Source organism: Bos taurus, chromosome 2 (genome assembly GCF_002263795.3).
Source record: "Bos taurus isolate L1 Dominette 01449 registration number 42190680 breed Hereford chromosome 2, ARS-UCD2.0, whole genome shotgun sequence".
NCBI lineage: Eukaryota > Metazoa > Chordata > Mammalia > Artiodactyla > Bovidae > Bos > Bos taurus.
Genome location: NC_037329.1, coordinates 17,916,084 through 17,936,234, shown reverse-complemented (window position 1 = coordinate 17,936,234; position 20,151 = coordinate 17,916,084). Strand labels below are relative to the sequence as shown.

The following is a 20,151-nucleotide window of genomic DNA, read 5'->3' as shown; positions in this document are numbered from 1 at the left end:
TTGAATTGCTCTCTCAATCTTTCCATAACACTGAAACACCACTAATGTAATAACCACTGTTTCTGGAATTTTGTTTTGTATTTTTAATTTTATTGCATATTTTGAATAAAGTGGATTCTCTTGTTAATCAAGGGTTAGTTTTAAAGTCAGTGCCTAAAGCAAAAATCTGGTGTAGTCAAAATTATCAGGAACTCCCTTAAATCATGCTTAAAGTTTAATGTATGCTTGCTTCCCTGGTGGCTCAGATGGTAAAGCACCCACCTGCAATGCAGGAGACCTGGGTTGGGAAGATCTTTCAACCCCTGGGTTGGGAAGATCCCCTGGAGGACGGCATGGCAACCCACTCCAGTATTCTTGCCTGGATAATCCCCATGGATTGAGGAGCCTGGCAGCATACAGTCCATGGGGTCACAAAGAGTTGGATGTGACTGAGCGACTAAGCACTCTAAGCACACACACTGTAATATATACTTACACCGAGGACTAAGAGGCACGAGCCAAACTAAAGGAAGGAATGAGACAGCTATACTTAGATACCAGGACATTCGCGTCATTCTTTAAGGTAATTCTCAAGTTCTTACTGAGAATGGGGAAAGGATAGAGACTTCAAAAGTGCCTTTTCTTGCCTACAAGTTGAACTCCATTCTATCTTAAAATTAAGCCATTATAATCTTAACACATACCACGTTTGTCATTGTGCTGAGGATTAAAGGAAAATATGAAAGTTAACGAGGGGTTGATGGCAGAAGTGTAGTAAGTACTTGAAAAATATTTGCTGGTTCTTTAAATCTTGATTGATCAGACACATCTTTGAAAAACCACTAAGAAGAGCATAGCCACCTGCTGCCTGTTACTCACCCTGGGTGACTTTTTCTCCTCGTGGCCCCACTGAACAGCTGTTATTCTCAGATCCTTGGCCACTGGTCTCATCTTCATGGGAATTAGACTCTAAAGCCACTGGTACATTAAATGCATGTGTGACATGACTCCACCCCATTCCTAAAGGTTATCATAAAAGGATCATTTCCTAATGGCACAGAAATAAACTGAAGAGCTAAACATTCACTTGAAGGAGGAGGTGGTAGATCAAGGACCAGGATAATCCATTTGTTGTTGTTGTTTAACTTTGAATTAAAATAGCCAGGTTTTCTCCCAAAGCATTTTCTCAGAAAGATCAAAGTGCCAGGAAAGTATGTATGAATTGCTCTGTGTATCACACTTCACAGAACTATAGCAGTAGAAAGGAGGTGAGTGATTGTTTTTCCTTCATGGCCCAACAAATATATTGACAAAAACCTCCTATATGCTGTAAGAGAGTTTATTCCTTATCCTTAATCCTAAATTAACCCTAATAGGGATAATCTATAAACACAAATACAGTTAAATTTCTTAATTTTAAGAGGAGAAGTATTTCAAGATAATACGTCTGTAATTGTCTGAATTATATGCAAAGCTCGTTTCTCTTATTCCCATGTAGAAAATGATCTGAGTATCATTGTTCTCACTTAAACTACCCCCAGAATAGAACCGAGTGCTTGTGTATTTACTAGATCTGTAAGGAACCTGATATACTGGATCCAGTCTGGAAAGAATCTCTCCGTTGCACACATGGTACAGAATGGGTTATTTCTGGCAAGAACAGTGTGACCTCCACGTAAATGCCTTTGGAATGAATATTTCACATTTAGTTTTTCTTTCCTTCACATCTCCCTTTTTCTTCAAACCTTTTGTGTGACGGTCAAACAGAAGTTTATGAGTAGGTTAGAATAAACAAGGATATAGGCACAAAGATAACATTTTCTCCCTCTGGGTTCTAGCTCTTTTTGACTATTTTATATGGTACCACTCAGTTCTTAAGAAGACAAGGAGGAGACGAATCATCTCTTTTGGCCCAGGCTTGGGAAAGAGTAAGGAGTTGCTTGGGCTGTGCTCTAAGATGCTAATAAATATCTTTCCTTTTTCCCTTGTTAAGCACAGGATCCAAAGCAGGCTGCACCAAATCAAACAGAGATGATATCAAGACTTGGCACATTGTAGTCGTTTAAAAATATCTATGAGATTAATTATGTTGAGCAGGAACCATGAATCATCAGCATAATTCTTATATCATGCTGTTTCACAAAGATGTTTAATACTGTTTACTTCTTGACTAATCTGAAGAGAAATCAACATGAAAACAAACAAAACAAAATGAAGAAACACTTGCAGAACCCTGAACATTTCCTTTCATGAATCCAAAGGCTGGAGAATGAGTTTGGTTAGAACCTATATACAAAATTTAGCTTCTGATCAGAGCACTGAATTCCACTTGATCTGTAGAGATTCAATCTTCCTCTGCATTTAGTTAAAAAAAAAAAAACAAACCAAAGCGTCAGCATCTTTTCTTAAATATCACCCGAGATAACTTCTGGTGGGTCCCCGTTTGGCAAGCTAATTCCTAATTCAGGCCTTGTGCAAGCTTTCAAATGCCATGGAGGCCAGGGGCAACAAGGTGAGGTAATTGTCAGTTTCCCGTATTTGCTGCCTCCTACTGTTGCTCTGGCTTATTCCTTGCTCTTCAAGTTTGTTGCTGCTGGGCGAGGAACTTTACATATTGACCATTTCTTACTTTTTCTGAGATGAGTCCATCTTAGAGGTGTATAAACTAGACCCCAAAGTAGAACATTAGCAAGCTAGTCGATTTATAATTTATGGTTTTCTTTTTATCTAAATTGACCTAGATGGTTTTAGGATGGTCTTGAGAATATTAACATTGAATACATCCATTTGTAATGTGCGAAGCACTTATTTTTTTCACTTATTCAACAAATATTTATTGAAATCTATGGTGCATGTACTCTGCTATGAGCGGCAGGTATGAAACTGAGCAAAAGCACTTGAGGCCATGTTAGAATGGCAAGTGCAGTATTAAACGCACACACAAGGACAAATGATGACTAGCACATAGTGAGTGCCTGGCTGCTCTGTGCACTAGTCATGTATTAACTCATTTAGGTAAAGCAAAGACTCTTGTGAGATACGTATAATTATTATTTCTGTTTTACAGGTTAGAAAGCCAGATGCACAGAGAAGTTAAGTAACTGCCCTAGGTCATAGAGCTGACAAATGTCTGAGACTAGACTCATGCCCAGGCAGCCTGGCTCCAAAATCCATTATATCCTTTTACAAAAGTGTCATCCTAGCAAATGCTTCTAAGTATTCTCTTAATACCCAGCAATTTCATTTATTTATTTACACTCCAATTCTCCCCTGCAAAGATTCTCTACATTTATCACTGATATTAAAAACTTTCATTACTGAATATTCCCTGAAGTAGATAAGAATTGTTAGACCATTTTAGAAAAGAGTAAACTCAAGTTCAAAATGTAAATTGATTCATCACATAGTCAACCGTTTATTCATTTATTCAATAAACTGTTTTGTACACTAGGTGGCAGACGAAGGTGATTAAGACAATCTATCTCTAAGGAGCACAGAGAAATACTATGGGAATAATAAGAAATAAGCAATTAATGCTGCCTGAAGACCTCTCAGAGGAGGTGATATGGGTGATGGCAAGTCTTCTTTTTTTTTTTTTGATAGTTTATTTATTTTTTTATAATTGTTGAACTACCTCACTACTTCCTTCTCAGATATGACACAGACTGAACTTGACATTTGTGCTCCTGTGTATTAAAGTAATGAAGCTTTTCTCTTTCAGAATGATCTAATCTCAACTAAGTTGGATCAAAACAATCTCTTATGAACAATGTAATATAGTTAGTTCGCCTTGAAGCTCCACATTTTCTAAGATTCTACTGCTTTTAATCATTCAAATAATTGTTGAGCATGTACTTACTACCTGGAAGACACTGTGCAGGGTGTCCTGGTGAACACAAAATTGACGTTTCCTACCCTGAAGGAAGTGTAGTTTAGCAAAGGGAAGTAAATCTATCCAGAAATATCTGTAATACCAGGAAGAATGTATTTACTGCCAATGGAGGAGATCAACAGTCTAAAATTATGCATACATCCATGCCTTAGAAGTCGGTTGATAGCAGTGCTGTGAAAGATATTCATGGGTGAATGGCAACAAAACTGAATGTCTCGATTATAAGACTATTAAATATAGACTGAGTTGTGGGCTTTCATGAAAAATGTTAAGATGTTAAAGGTGTTCCTTGATTTTGATTAACTTTTCTATTTTAGATAGATATTTAATAATCATATGCTAATTGTTGTTTTTCAGTCACCCAGGGGTGTGCAACTCTTTGTGACCCCATGGACTGCAGCACGCCAGGCCTCCCTGTCCCTCATAGGGCGCATACGATAGAAACTTCATAGCCTGCTATTCAAGACCTCTTAACCCTTGCCTCTTCTACTCCTTGCCTCTCATTTCTCTCAGCTTATACCCTACACTCTTGGCAAAACAAATTACCTTAGGTTCCCCAAACATGGCACAGTGTTATACTGTGCAGCCTTCCCCAAATCCCTTCACGTCTAGTCTTCCAAATTTAGCTCACCGGTAGCTCCTCTGGAGAAGCCTTGCTTGACACTTTCCCTGGGTCAGGTTAAGGATCTCGTCTATGTTCCCTCTTGCCCTAGGGTTACTCCATCATGGCTTCTCCCACAGCACATAACACTTCTGCTTCCTTGTCTCTCCTCCAAGTGAGGCTGACGGGGTCTTGAAGAAAAGGATTTTATTTCTCACTGCTTTAGCTCAAGTATCCATATACTGCATGACAACACTGGGTTATACAGGGTACATAACATACTGAAGTGAAAGTGAAGTGAAGTCGCTCAGTCGCGTCCGACTCTTTGCAACCCCATGGACTGTAACCTGCCAGGTTCCTCCGTCCATGGGATTTTCCAGGCAAGAATACTGGAGTGGGTTGCCATTTCTAGCTGAATGCAAATGGGGAAGAAGGGAGGGAATAAAAGGAAGTTGCTTTTCTAAGAGAAATGGAAGTTGTTCTGAAAGTGAGAAATCAGAGGTTGCTAAGAATTATGAAACCGAAAGCAATTACACTATTCTTGATGTCTAATGACAATTAGCTTAAGTTCTTGAATTCATTTCTATCACTTCAGCAAATTTCTTCTGAATAATATTTTTTTTATTTTCTACTTGGATACATTTCTTCTTTTAATCTGTACCACACTGGACCATTTTAATTAATTGTTTCTCACATCTGGCCTAAAACATAACTATTTTGAAAAAGGTAGAACAGTGTGTATATAAATTTTTAAAAATTAACCAAACTCAGTGCTTAATTATTTGGCTTCTGTCTGAAACAATAATGCTGCTATAGGCATTACTTTTTGTATTGCTGTAAATATCTTAAAACAGCAACATCATTCTTTAAAAAAGGATATCAACTTTTCAGCAGTGATGGCAGAAGCAGGAGAAGCTGTGAAAATTACTACATTTCAAAGTGTTTCCCGTGTGTTCCTCCAGTCACCCCAACTTTTGCTTCACCTGTGCCTTTAGGCTGATGACCCAAGAACCAGACCATTTGGCTTTGGCCTCAGTCTCCCCTGCTTTCTTTTTCCAATGAAATCATATGCTTGGGAATGGAAAGCATAGGAATGAAACTTTGTGACCCATCAGTCATGTTTTACAGCTTTAGGGTCAATCATCGTTGTCATATAAATACAGGCTTATACTATTCCACTCTTGAAAATGCATACTTATCTCTTTCTGGTTCAAACCACATTCCCTAACAATGATAAACAGATTTTGAGTGATCAATACACATTAACCACAGCTTCTTTTGTGAACATGCCAGAAATATAATCTGGCATGTTATTTCATGATAGGTAATCATTAAAGATGAAAATTTGAAGAGATCAAGATGAATTATAATAATAAGTGTTTTGTTTATATTTCATGCCATGTCCTCATAACTCTTAGCAACATCTGGTAACCAGAGAAACTCTTGTCCAACAGCTATCATCCAATGTTGACAATCAACCCATACTTGTATTTGTTGTTGAGTAATTTAGCAAATAGCCTCACCAAATGCAGTAGCTAATTCTAAAATGATAAGGGAGTATCTCTGATTCTTGAGTTACATGACTCGGTCTCCATTTGAATCTGGTTATGAAAAACATCACTAGCACTTGTAAAATTTCAGAATACAAAATTGATACACATAAATCTGTTGCTTTTCTATACATTAGTGATGAACTATCAGAAAGAGAAAGCAAGAAAACAATCCCATTTAAAACTGTATCAAAAAGAATAAAATATAATACTTAGGAATAAACTTAACCAAGGAGGTGAAAGACTATAATACACAAGACTGAAAACTATGAAAATTGATGAAGGAAACTGAAGATGCTACAAAGAAATGGAAAGACATAATGTCTCCTTAGGTTGGAAGAATTAATATTATTAAAATATCCATACTACCCAAAGTAATCTACAGATTTAATGCAATCAAAGTACTCATTAAATTTTTCATAAAACTAGAACAAATAATCCTAAAATTTATATGAAACCACAAAGACACTGAATTGCCAAAGCAATCTTGAGGGAAAAAAAAAGAATAAAGCTAGAAATATCATGCTCCCTGACTTTAGACTATATATTACAAAGCTACAGTAATCAAAATAGCATGGCACTAGCATAAAAACAGATAAATAGAACAATGGAACAGAACAGGGAGCCCAGAAATAAACCCACACACCAAGGTCAATTAATCTACAACAATGGAGATAAGAATATACAGTGGATAAAAGATAGTCTCTTCATTAAGTAGCGCTGGGAAAACTAAACAGCTACATGTAAAGGAATGAGATTAGAACATTTCCTCATACCATATACAAAAATAAATCCCAAATGGATTAAAGATGACCTAAAGGTATCACCTGAGACTTTAAAATTCCTGCAAGAGAACACAGGCAGAACACTCTTTGACATAAATCATAGCAACATATCTATATATATTTGTATTGGTCTCCTAAGACAAAGGAAACAAAAGCAAAAGTAAACAAATTGGGGCCTAATTAAGCTTAAAAAGTTTTACACAGCAAAGGAGACCACTGACAAAATAAAAAGAAAACTTACTGAATGAGAGAAAATATTTAGGAATTATATGATTGATAAGAGGTTAATATATAACATGTGTAATCAGCTGATATGTCAATATCAAAAACTGACAATAAATGGGCAAAAGATCTGAATCTACATTTTTTCCAAAGAAGGCATGCAGATGGCCAACAGACACATGAAAGATGCTCAACATCACTAATCATGAGAAATGAAAATCAAAACTACAAGGAGATATCACCTCACACCTGTTAGAATGGCCATCATCAAAAAGGTCACAAATAACAAATACTGGTGAGGATGTAGAGAAAAGGGAACCCTTGTGCACTGTCGGTGGGAAAGTAAACTAATGCAATCACTACGAAAAACCATATGGAGAGTCTTCAGAAAAACTAAAAACAGAACTGTCATCTGATCTAGCAATCCACTGGGTATATAGTCAAAAAAAAAGAAAACATTATTTTGAAAACCCTATGTTCACAGCAGCATTATTTACAATAGCCAAGATATAGAAGCAAGCTAAATGTCCAAGAACAGCTGAATGAAACAAGAAGACGTGGTGTGTAAACACATATTATATACTCAGTCAAAAAAAGAATGAAATTCTGCATTTACATCAATGTGGATGGCCCCAGACAGTACTATTCTTAGTAAAATAAGTCAGTGAAAGATAAATACTCTGTATTATCACTTATATGTGAAATCTAAAATATTAAGCAAAGGAATGTATACAACAAAACAGAAACACACTCATAGACACAGAGAAAAAAACCAGCGGTTACCAGTGGAGAGACAGAGGGGGAAGCATAGGACAGGATATGAGATTAAGAGATACAAGCTACCATGTATAAAACAGATAAGCAACAAAGATATATTGTATAGCACAGGGAAATAAAGTCATGTTTTGTAATAAGTTTAAATGTAGTATAATCTACAAGCCTTTTGATGAAAGTGAAAGAGGAGAGTGAAAAAGTTGGCTTAAAGCTCAACATTCAGAAAACTAAGATCATGGCATCTGGTCCTATCACTTCATGGAAAATAGATGGGGAAATAGTGGAAACAGTGTCTGACTTTATTTTGGGGGGCTCCAAAATCACTACAGATAGTGATTGCAGCCATGAAATTAAAAGACACTTACTCCTTGGAAGGAAAGTTATGACCAACCTAGACAGCATATTGAAAAGCAGAGACATTACTTTGCCAACAAAGGTCCATCTAGTCAAGGCTATGGTTTTTCCAGTGGTCATGTATGGATGTGAGAGTTGGACTGTGAAGAATGCTGAGCACTGAAGAATTGATGCTTTTCAACTGTGGTGTTGGAGAAGACTCTTGAGAGTCCCTTGGACTGCAAGGAGATCCAACCAGTCCATTCTAAAGGAGATCAGTCCTGGGTGTTCATTGGAAGGAATGATGCTAAAGCTGAAACTCCAGTACGTTGGCCACCTCATGCCAAGAGTGGACCCATTGGAAAAGACTCTGATGCTGGGAGGGATTGGGGGCAGGAGGAGAAGGAGACGACAGAGGTTGAGATGGTTGGATGGCATCATGGACTCGAGGGACATGACTTTGAGTAAACTCCGGGAGTTGGTGATGGACAGGGAGGCCTGGTGCGCTGCGATTCATGGGGTTGCAAAGAGGTGGACACAACTGAGCAACTGAACTGAACTGAATCTACAAAAAGATTGAATCATTGTGTTGTATACTTGAAAATAACATAACATTACTATAATAGTGGCTCTGTGGTAGAATCTGCCTGCAATGCAGGAGATGCAGGTTTGATCCCTGGGTTGGGAAGATTCCCTGGAGAAGGGAATGGCAACCTACTCCCATATTCTTGCCTAGGAAATCCCATGGAGGGAGAAGCCTGGTAAGCTACAGTCCATAGACTGGGTTGCAAAAGAGTCGCGCACGACTTAGCAACTAAACAACAAGCATAATTTTAAAAAAGGAAAAAGAAAAGCACCAGTAGCAACACTATTGCTATGGGCCTGTGTGCCAACATTGCCACCTATTGCTCTTTCCAGGCACAAACCAGCACACCTCAAACCAAAGACCAGAGACATTCTCTAGGTAAGAAACACTCTGGAGCCTTGGGTAATCATTGACCCCTTGCAGGATTAACAGGAAATCAATGTCACTCCTGAAGCTGCAGAGTAAAGGTAATGGGGCACTCTTACTAATGTGGACGATTAGGTGGTGATTATACTTAACTGAATTTCACAAGTTGGGGTTACGTTGGCTACAGACTTTTTGCATGTTTTATTCTCTGCTATAGTCCCGGCATTTAGAACAGAGCATGACACACAGTAGCTGGTCAATAAATATTTATTAAATAAATGAATCCCTAAAGAAAAAGGGTAATTGTTCTCATAAATTTGCCATCCTACCTATTTAGCAACTTAAATTTGAAAAGACTTTGTGACTTTTCTCTAGTAAATAAGAACATCCCTAGATATGGATAGAATTGGTAGAGAGAGGGACAGATGACAAGAGGAGGAAAGAAGAGGAAAAGAGGGGGTTTCCTGATGATTGCAACATAATATACCAGATACACATGATAAAAACCTGGATGAAAAAAGAATAAATATGACATGGAAAACTTACTAGGAATAGTCCATTCTACAGATGAGATTATGACATTCATTCCTTTTTAACAAAATTCAAACAACTTAAAGGTTATTTTAAAAATCGTATATTTTGCTTTTTACTGAGCAAAATACTCAAGTTGTCACATTCACTAATTGATATACTACTTACGGCACTAACATTTTTTCACACTGGTAGTTGACACAGAAGTTAAAGAATATTGGCTTAGCTTTAACAAACTTGGAACAAGAGGTTGCTTGCTAAAAGATGATTTCACTTATCAAGCATGAAACTGGTTCTCGAGGTAAAGTGAAAAGTGAAAGTCAAAGTTGCTCAGTCCTGACTCTTTGCAACCCCAAGGACTAAACAGTCCATGGAATTCTCCAGGCCAGAATACTAGAGTGGGTAGCTGTTCCCTTCTCCAGGGGATCTTCCCAACCCAGGGATTGAACCCAGGTCTCCCGCATTGCAGCTGGATTCTTTACCAGCTGAGCCACCCAAGTTTCTTCTTCTTCTTCTTCTTTTTTTTTTAAGCCCTGATGTCCTGTTTTTTTCACAGTGCCAATACCCAGATTTGCATATGAGGGGCAAATCCCCACTGCTTCTATCCATCTTACTGTGTGTAAGTAAGATGGATACTTACTCTGACTCTGGCCCCTCTTTACCTGGGCTATTCTCAGTGTTGGATTTGCAACCTCCAGGGTTGAGGAAATGTCCTCCCCTGAGACAAAGAGCAGGGTTGCTTACTGTTTGTTACAAAACAGCTAATTCCCCAAGTTTAGGATTCTTCCCTGCAGTGATGCCCTCATTCAGAGGGCCCCATCTGCATTGCCTCTGGAGGAGAAACAGGGATTTGGGGAACTGATGTGACCTCTGACACTCTGGTTACTGCTTTGGCTTTGAGTAGTGAAGTCTTTCAAAACTGATTCAGAAGTCACAAGTCTTCTGTGAGCATCCATGAACTGTGGCAAGCAAAGATGTTAGTTAGAAAGTTGTGTAAAAAGCTTCAGACTCCTCCCGGCTGTTGGCAGCATGGCTTCATTAAGGATGTAGACAACCACAATCAAAAAACCCTGGCCCACTCAAGGCACAATGAAGTGAATTTTCAGAAGGAAAGCTCAATGCTTCAGAGATAAATTGATGATGTAAAATGAAAATATAACTGTAATAGTGAAAACAAAACTTTCAGACTAGAAAAAAATATTTTAAGGGATTTAAAAATTATAATAATGTCTTAAATCCAGTGCTTTATTGTAACTAGGATTATTTATGAGTGCTATGCCCCAAAATAGGGTAAAGTAGTAAGAGTTTTATAGAATTTGGAGGCTCGACAATATAAATCAGAAAGAAAAATACCATTTACAAGTCTCGAGTTTCTTTCTTTAATTTAAATGGATTTACTCACTATATTATTTCATCTTAGAAGCTGGGGCCTACCACATGCCTGTGCTCAGTGGTGTCTGAATCTTTGTGACCCTACAGCCAGGCTCCTCTGTCCAGGGATTTTCCAGGCAAGAATACTGTAGTGGGTTGCTGTTTCCTACTCCAGGGTATCTTCCCAACCCAGGGATCGAACCCACGTCTCTTTTGCCTCCTACATTGGCAGGTGGATTATTTATCACTGTGCCACCTGGGAAGCTCATGCATTATTTAACCATTTGTTGCTTATTAATAATATGGTAAATAATTCATTTCAAGAATCATGATTTAAACGTCCACTTTCTAAATTCCAGCTTCTATTTTTGCTAAGGTAAAAATTTCCATCATCTTTCAAACTGAGTCCTTAGATTTGGAGTTGGAAATTATTTTCCTGATGCTTTGAGAAGGGAGAAGGAATTCTACACCTAAGCACCACTTGGCCATAGAGAATTCCATAGTATGGGTAAATTTGGTATGGATAAGTCCCGATTGAACTAATTATAACTTGAATGCTGTGGCATTCAAATGATGAAATGGGATCTAGAAGTCAAGTCTTTGGGGTTAAGAAATAGGATTTGTTAGGATTCGACCTGAATTACTGTATAAGCTTGAGAAAGTAACCACTCTATTCTTCAATTATTTAAAAATTACTATTGCAAAAGATATCATTCCTTCTTATTCAAGACCCAGGAATAAGGTAAGATGAAAAATTTCCTTGTCAAGTTACCAGATAATGAGAGCAGAGAAAGCAAGAGTAAGAGAGTGAGAATGAGACAGAGAGAAACTCTACTTTTTGCAGGACTGTAAAGTATAGGGCCTGTGCTGAAACTTCATCTCACTGTAACCCAATGTTCTATAATTCTTTTCCTTAGAAACAGCATTAATTAAATGGCAGATGACCAACTCATTTCGTAGAATAAGAGTATAATTTGTAGAATAAGAAATTTAAAAATCTCTTATTCAAAAATAGGACTGTTGAAAAGAAGTTAAACCAGCACTTATCATTTACTTAGCTCAACAGCTCCAGAAAATATGTCTGTTTCTTCTCTTAAAGAAATCCAAAGCAACAAATAATTTGACAAATATTTCTTTAACATGTTGTCCCTACCATAATCCTAGCACCTCTATTTTGGAACTTTACTATGCATGCTTTCTATGTTTCCTACTAGTAAACAAACTTAAAATTAAGTAACAATTTTCATATCTACCAGGACATTGTATTCAGTTTGTTGATGTCATGCCCTTAAATCACAATATATCTAGCTTTTGGGGTTCCCCATTCATTTCCTGCCATACTGACCAGTTTTAAAAACAACAGTGAAATTTAAGCTTTAATTCCAATAAGGCAATTTGAAGGTATATGTTCATTGAGAAAGGCAGAGAATTTTTCAAAAAATATTGCCATCTTCAGATACTTAAGTGACATGAGCACATGAACATTACCACTCAGAGCCACCAGGTACAATCAATTTTAAAAGACTCAAACAAGAGAAATAATATTTCTTCCACTCAAAAAGGCCTGGAAAGAATCTAAGACAATATTTTCCTTTGGCTGATTTGCAAAGGAACAGAGGATAAATTAGGACTTTGGGATTAACATATACACACTATTATATATAAAACAGATAACCAATAAGGACCTACTGTATAACACAGGTAATTATACTCAGTATTTTTTAATAACCTCTAAGGGAAAATAATCTGAAAAAAAAGATATATATGTATGTATAACTGAATCACTTTGCTGTACAACTGAAAGTAACACAGCAGTGTAAATCAACTATACTCCAATCTAAGACAAACCAAGGCAGGGCAGTCAAGCAGAACTCTATGATTTGCATGCCAAAAGCCTGCAATATTTGTGTATCATTGCGTAATAAATGAAAGAGGATTTTAAAAATGGGAAGACTTTCTTGTTAAAAGTTTCAGGGTTTTATTTTTTTAAAACTTGCTATATTTTATAATTCCCTTCCTCCAGGAGAAACACTGCCATGTTGGCACACAGGTGTCTACTTCAAACAGACCAATGAGAGCACGAAGATAAAATTCTCCCTGATCTTTTTAAGTGACGCTTTACGTGTCAAAGCACAGAGTCTCTTAGTTTTAGTTACGGAGGGGAATATATTTTAAAAGCTCCTTTTTGCTGCTGTCACCTCTGAAACTCTATGTGGACCCGAGACTTCTGTGATGTGCGCCAGCCTGCTGACGTAATAGATCTCATACTGGTTTGCTCGGATGACCTGAAACGACCAACTTCACCTCACACTCACCTTGTTTGCACTGTTAAAAAACTCATTTGCCTTTTTTAACCAGCTTTTCCTTTCCTCCATGAGCTGACCGAACTCCTCTTGAAGCTGATTCAGTTTCTGGTTAGAGAGCTGTAAGTGTTCGCTCTGCACATGCTCCTTGGAGAGGAGAAGCCCCAGCGCCTCATTCTTCAGCGTCTCGACCACAGCATTCCATTCCTGTTAAGAGAGCACTCTTCAGTTGCTTTCACACATAAAATAAACGGCAATCTTGGGTAAGGCCCAGAGGACAGCGGGATGTGTTGAATGTATAAGAAACTTGTCATTATTTTCAGATCATAAAGCAGTAAATGCTGCATTCTAGGTTTGAGTACCACAACATGGTAGGTTAAAAAGAGACACAGAAAAGAAGCTTAAAAAAAAAGAGGGTTGATAGTAGAAAGGGGCAGGTCAACTGAGATGTGTGAGTGATGGAGGGTCTGCTGCTGCTGCTACTAAGTCACTTCAGTCGTGTCCGACTCTGTGTGACCCCATAGACGGCAGCCCACCAGGCTCCGCCATCCCTGGGATTCTCTAGGCAAGAACACTGGAGTGGGTTGCCATTTCCTTCTCCAATGCATTAAAGTGGAAAGTGAAAGTGAAGTCGCTCAGTCGCGACCGACTCTCCACGACCCCATGGACTGCAGCCCACCAGGCTCCTCCGCCCATGGGATTTTCCAGGCAAGAGTACTGGAGTGGGGTGCCATCGCCTTCTACGTGATGGAGGGTCTAGTTGCCCTGAATTCAGGTCACCTGCCATTTCCCTTAACACTATCTGAAAATATACCCCAAATATGGTCATTTTTTGGTATACCAGCATTTTTCAATCTCTAACTCATTTTTACCTTTTATTCACTTGAGTAGTATAAGGACCTCTCTCTCCCACAGTTCAGTCTCCTTGGCAAAGTAGGCCAATATGCACAAGAAAGGAAGGGAAGGCTCATAATTTATGGCTATTGTTTGTGCATCTGCCTATACTTAGAACTGAAATCAAGATCTGTTCTTTTCCACAAAGTTAATAGCTGTTATTGTGCAGTACTCTCTCCTTCCCGACCCTGGCTTCACCTCTCAATGTTTCATGATCAATGATTTATAAACATTTCAAAAAGCGAAAAGAGGCAGTTTTCTACTTTCTACTGCATGAGGGTGAAAAACACTAAAGGTAAAACAGTAAACAGAGAAGAAAGAAAATAAAGAGTTGAAGTACACCAAAATATTAACATTCAATCTATTAGAAGGGAAATTCAAATTTCTTGCAAAAGAACTGAAGCCATATCTAGTTTCATAGAATAATGCTTATCTCCAACATAGGAGTCTTGTCAGTGAATTTTCTGGTACCCATGTCAGCTGAGACTGAGCTGTAAGCATAGGCTGTTTGCTAAGGCATCAAAAATTAGCATTGAATTTTAAAAACCACAGTTTGACTCTATCCTGGCTAGCTCCGCAGTGCAAAATGTCCTGTTAATAAATTACACTTGTTATATTATATTGTATAAAACATAATTTTAGTGCAATTTACCACTATTATTTTCATTCATTTCACATGACAGCAAAATAGTGTGTACCTGGGACCATGCTAGGAATATAAAGAAAAATTAAAATGTAGTTCTTTCCTTTAACAATACATAAACTGCTGTTTTATGTGATATTACATATACTTAACATTATTAAATATATGCTGGTTCTACAAACACACAAATATACATAGACAAAATTGTAGTATTTCAAATCACAGTTGGTAGAAGTTGGAAATAGAAATTGTGCATATTATTTTATGGACTCCATATAACCTCTTCTAATAACAGTGCAAGAGAAAAATATTTTGATTAATGGATGCAAGAATAAGTACTGCAAATTAACAGAATGGCAATTTTTTGACTACCAATTATAAGGTATGGTTTGTAATATTAACCTTCACAAACTTAGGTTACACACTATTATTTTCCTAGTATTTAAACAGGCTCAAAGGAGTATGTTATTCAAGGTTATGTATCCAATAAGTGGTAGAACTAGGACTATTCATAGGTCTGCATACGATGCTACATTCCAGGGAATTGAGGGGAAGGAGACTTCAGAATCTCCAAATTTCTCAGTGAGTACAAAAGGACCACTCTTAGGCATGAAGATGGGCTACATGAGTTCTCAAAACTCTCCTTCTTTTAAGAGCTATCTGTCCCCACTTAAGGACTGCTAATATGTGCCATGACATTATTTTGTAAAGCACTGTAAATATCCCTACCACTTAAAAACAATGATCTTAACCTTACTGGGAAAAGCAAATATTTCTAAAGCAGTTAGCATAATTTTTGATCACATAATAGGCACTCACTAAATATTGGTCCCACGTTTTTGCCCATCAATTTTACCATGGTTCATTAATGCCCTAAAATTTTTCATTATTTATGGGAATTCCTGTTTCCTAGTTCCAATATAACAATAGTAGAGGCTTTCTCCAAATGTTATTGGTCAGTGTTGTGTATTGGTCAATAACATGAGGTAAACAAAATAAAGCACGTTTCTTTACTGTAACACTTCTCGGTACTTTTACAATGTTAACTTGCATTGACCATCAACAGAAAATTGGATTCAAGATTTACTGAGCATGGCCCCACCATCAGAACAAGACCCAGGTTCCCCCTCAGTCAGTTTCTCCTATCAGGAAGCTTCCATAAGCCTCTTATCCTTCTCCATCCGAGGGCAGCCAGAATGAAAACCACAATCACAGAAAACTAACCAATCTGATCACAAGGACAACAGCCTTGTCTAACTCAATGAAACTATGAGCCATGCCATGTAGGGCCACCCAAGATGGATGGGCCACGGTGGAGAGTTCTAACAAAATGTGGTCCACTGGAGAAGGGAATGGCTTAACCATTTCAGTAGTCTTGCCTTGAGAACCCCATGAACAACAATGAAGAGGCAAAAAGATAGGACACTGAAAGATGAACTCCCCAGGTCGGTAGGTGCCCAATATGCTACTGGAGATCAGTGGAGAAGTAACTTCAGAAAGAAGGTAGAGACAGAGTCAAAGCAAAAACAAAAACCAGTTGTGGATGCGACTGGTGATGGAAGTAAAATCCAATGCTGTAAAGAGCAATACTGCATAGGAACTTAGAATGTTAGGTCCCTGAATTAAGGCAAATTGGAAGTGGTCAAAGAGGAGATGGCAAGAGTGAACACCGACATTTTAGGAATCAGCAAACTAAAATGGACTGGAATGGGTGAATTTAACTCAGATGACCATTATATCTACTACTGCGGGCAAGAATCTCCTACAAGAAATGGAGTAGCCATCATAGTCAACAAAAGAGTCTGAAATGCAGTACTTGGTTGCAATCTCAAAAACGACAGAATGATCTCTGTTCATTTCCAAGGCAAACCATTCAATATCACAATAATTCAAGTCTGTGCCCTGACCAGTAATGATGAAGAAGCTGAAGTTGAACGGTTCTATGAAGACCTACAAGACCTTCTAGAACTAACACCCAAAAAAGATGTCCTTTTCATTATATGGGACTGGAATGCAAAAGTAGGAAGTCAAGAAACACCTGGAGTAACAGGCAAATTTGGCCTTGGAGTACAGAATGAAGCAGGTCAAAGGCTAATAGAGTTTTGCCAAGAGAACGCACTGGTCATAGCAAAGACCCTCTTTCACCAACATAAGAGAAGACTCTACACATGGACATCACCAGATGGTCAACACCAAAATCAGATTGATTATATTCTTTGCAGCCAAAGAAGGAGAAGCTCTATATAATCAGCAAAAACAAGACTGGGAGCTGACTGTGGCTCAGATCATGAACTCCTTATTGGCAAATTCATACTTAAACTGAAGAAAGTAGGGAAAACCACTAGACCACTCAGGTATGACCTAAATCAAATCCCTTACAATTATACAGTAAAGGTTAGTCACTCAGTCGTGCCCAACTCTTTGTGACCCCATGGACTTCAGCCCTCCAGGCTCCTCTGTCCTTGGGATTTTCCAGGCAAGAATGCTGGAGTGGGTTGCCATTTCCTTCTCCAGGGGATCCTCCTTACCCAGGGATTGAACACAGGTCTCCTGCACTGCAGGCAGATTCTTTACCGACTGAGCTACAAGGGAAGCGATTATACAGTGGTAGTGACAAATAGATTCAAGGAATTAGATTTGATAGGCAGTGTCTGGAGAATTATGGACAGAGGTTTGTGACAATGTGCAGGAGGCAGGGATCAAGACCATCCCCCAAAAAAAGAAATGCAAAAAAGCAAAATGGCTGTCTGAGGAGGCCTTATAAATAGTTGTGAAAAGAAGAGAAGTGAAAAGCAAAGGAGAAAAGGAAAGATATACCCATTTGAATTTAGAGTTTCAAAGAATAGCAAGGAGAGAAAAGAAAGCCTTCCTCAGTGATCAATGCAAAGAAATAGAGGAAAACAATACAATGGGAAAGACTAGAGATCTCTTCAAGAAAATTAGGGATACCAAGGGAACACTTAATGCAAAGATTGGCTCAATGAAGGACAGAAATGGTATGGACTTAACAGAAGCAGAATATTAAGAAGAAGTGGCAAGAAGAAGAACTATGCAAAAAAGATGTTCCTGACCCAGATAATCACGATGGTATGATCACTCACCTAGAGCCAAACATTCTGGAATGTGAAGTCAAGTGGGCCTTAGGAAGTATCACTATGAACAAAGATAGTGGAGGTGATGAAATTCCAGTTGAGTTATTTCAAATCCTAAAAGATGATGCTGTGAAAGTGCTGCACTCAATATGCCAGCAAATTTGGAAAACTCAGCCATGGACACAAGACTGGAAAAGGTCAGCTTTCATTCCAATCCCTAAGAAATGCAGTGCCAAAGAATGTTCAAACTACCACACAATTGTACTCATCTCACACACTAGCAAAGTAATGCTCAAAATTCTCCAAGCCAGGCTTCAACATGTGAACCGTGAACTTCCAGATGTTTAAGCTGGATTTAGAAAAGGCAGAGGAACCAGGGATCAAATTGCCAACATCTGTTGGATCATCGAAAAAGCAAGAGAGTTCCAGAAAAACATCTACTTCTGCTTTATTGACTATGCCAAAGCCTTTGACTGTGTGGATCACAAGAAACTGTGGAAAATTCTGAAAGAGATGGGAATATCAGACCACCTGACCTGCCTCTTGAGAAACCTGTATGCAGGTCAGGAAGCAACAGTTAGAACTGGACACGGAACAACAGATTGGTTCCAAATAGGAAAAGGAGTACATCAAGGCTGTATATTGTCACCTTGCTTATTTAAATTACATGTAGAGTACATCATGAAAAATGCTGGACTGGATGAAGAACAAGCTGGAATCAAGATTGCCGGGAGAAATATCAATAACCTCAGATACGCAGATGATACCACCCTTATGGAAGAAAGTGAAGAAGAACTAAAGAGCCTCTAGATGAAAGTGAAAGAGAAGAGTGCAAAGTTGGCTTAAAGCTCAACATTCAGAAAACTAAGATCATGGCATCTGGTTTTATCACTTCATGGGAAATAGATGGGGAAACAATGGGAACCGTGAAAGATTTTATTTTTTGGGGCTCCAAAATCACTGCAGATGTTGACTGCAGCCATGAAATTAAAAGATGTTTGCTCCTTGGAAGAAAAGTTATGACCAACCTAGAGAGTATATTAAAAAACAGAGACATTACTTTTCCAACAAAGGTCCATCTAGTCAAAGCTATGGTTTTTCCAGTAGCCATGTATGGATGTGAGAGTTGGACCATAAAGAAAGCTGAGCACTGAAGAATCGATGGTTTTGAACTGTGGTATTGGAGAAGACTCTTGAGAGTCCCTTGGATGGCAAGGAGATTCAACCAGTCCATCTTAGAGGAAATCAGTCCATATTCATTGGAAGGACTGATGCTGAAGCTGAAGCTCCAATACTTTGGCTATCTGATGCGAAGAACTGACTCACTGGAAAAGACCCTGTTGCTGAGAAAGATTGAGGGCGGGAGGAGAAGGGGATGACAGAGGATGAGATGGTTGGATGGCATCATTGACTCAATGGACATGAGTTTGAGTAAGCTCTGGGAGTTGGTGATGGACAGGGAAGCCTGGCATGCTGCAGTTCATGGGGTTGCAAACAGTCAGACTCGACTGAGCAACTGAACTGAACTGAATGTGCCTTGAGGGTCCTGGAGTAAAATGTGGTGTGAAACACTTTCAGTGGTCGATGCTCCAGTTGGAACAATATTGAGAAACACTGTAGTTGTGGCTAAAAGCAGCTGAACCAGCTTTGGGTTCACTTGCTTTCATAAATCTTTGTTTCCTTTTTTGTTTTGTCCTAATTCCTCCTGCTACTAAATAATCCCATTTCCTATCTTTGGACCCATTCTTTCATTTTCTGTCTGTTTTAAGATCTATGGGACATTCATCCTCAATGAACTCAAGTAAGAAATTCTTAATATATGAAGATATAATTCTTTCAAAAAATTGGCATTGACCAAAATCTTCTGTCCTCATTAGAGAAGGACCACTTAACAAATATGGAGAAGCTGATGGAGGCCCAGAGAACAAGAGGGAAGGAAAGTGAAGAGGAGGTTAGGATATGGAGAGGTAGGTTATATCCATTACATGCTCAGCCTGGTGTTGGTATCTTAACTGTCCACAAGAGAGTAGGCTTGATTCTTCTTGCTGTATGCTAATACTGTGCTAAATGCTTTACATTCTGTATCTGTGTAATCTCTGCCATACCCCAACAAGGTAGAAACTATTACCACCACCATTTTACAGATGGAGTAACTGAGTCTCAGAAGGATTAGGAACTTGCTTGAGGTCAACACTAGTAAGTAAAAGAAAGAAAGAAAGTCCCTCAGTC

General features: G+C 38.4%; 1 protein-coding gene across 4 annotated transcripts in view; it reads right to left on the bottom strand.

Annotated features, from left to right (window-relative positions):
* Positions 1-20,151, bottom strand: part of CCDC141 (coiled-coil domain containing 141) — a 226,536-nt gene that overhangs the window by 89,519 nt on the left and 116,866 nt on the right. For all 4 annotated transcript variants that reach the window (XM_005202265.5, XM_024975528.2, XM_059875061.1 and 1 more), the window contains one exon: positions 13,306-13,500. In XM_005202265.5, the coding sequence (XP_005202322.1) occupies positions 13,306-13,500 (195 nt within the window). The remainder of the gene's footprint in view (positions 1-13,305; positions 13,501-20,151) is intronic.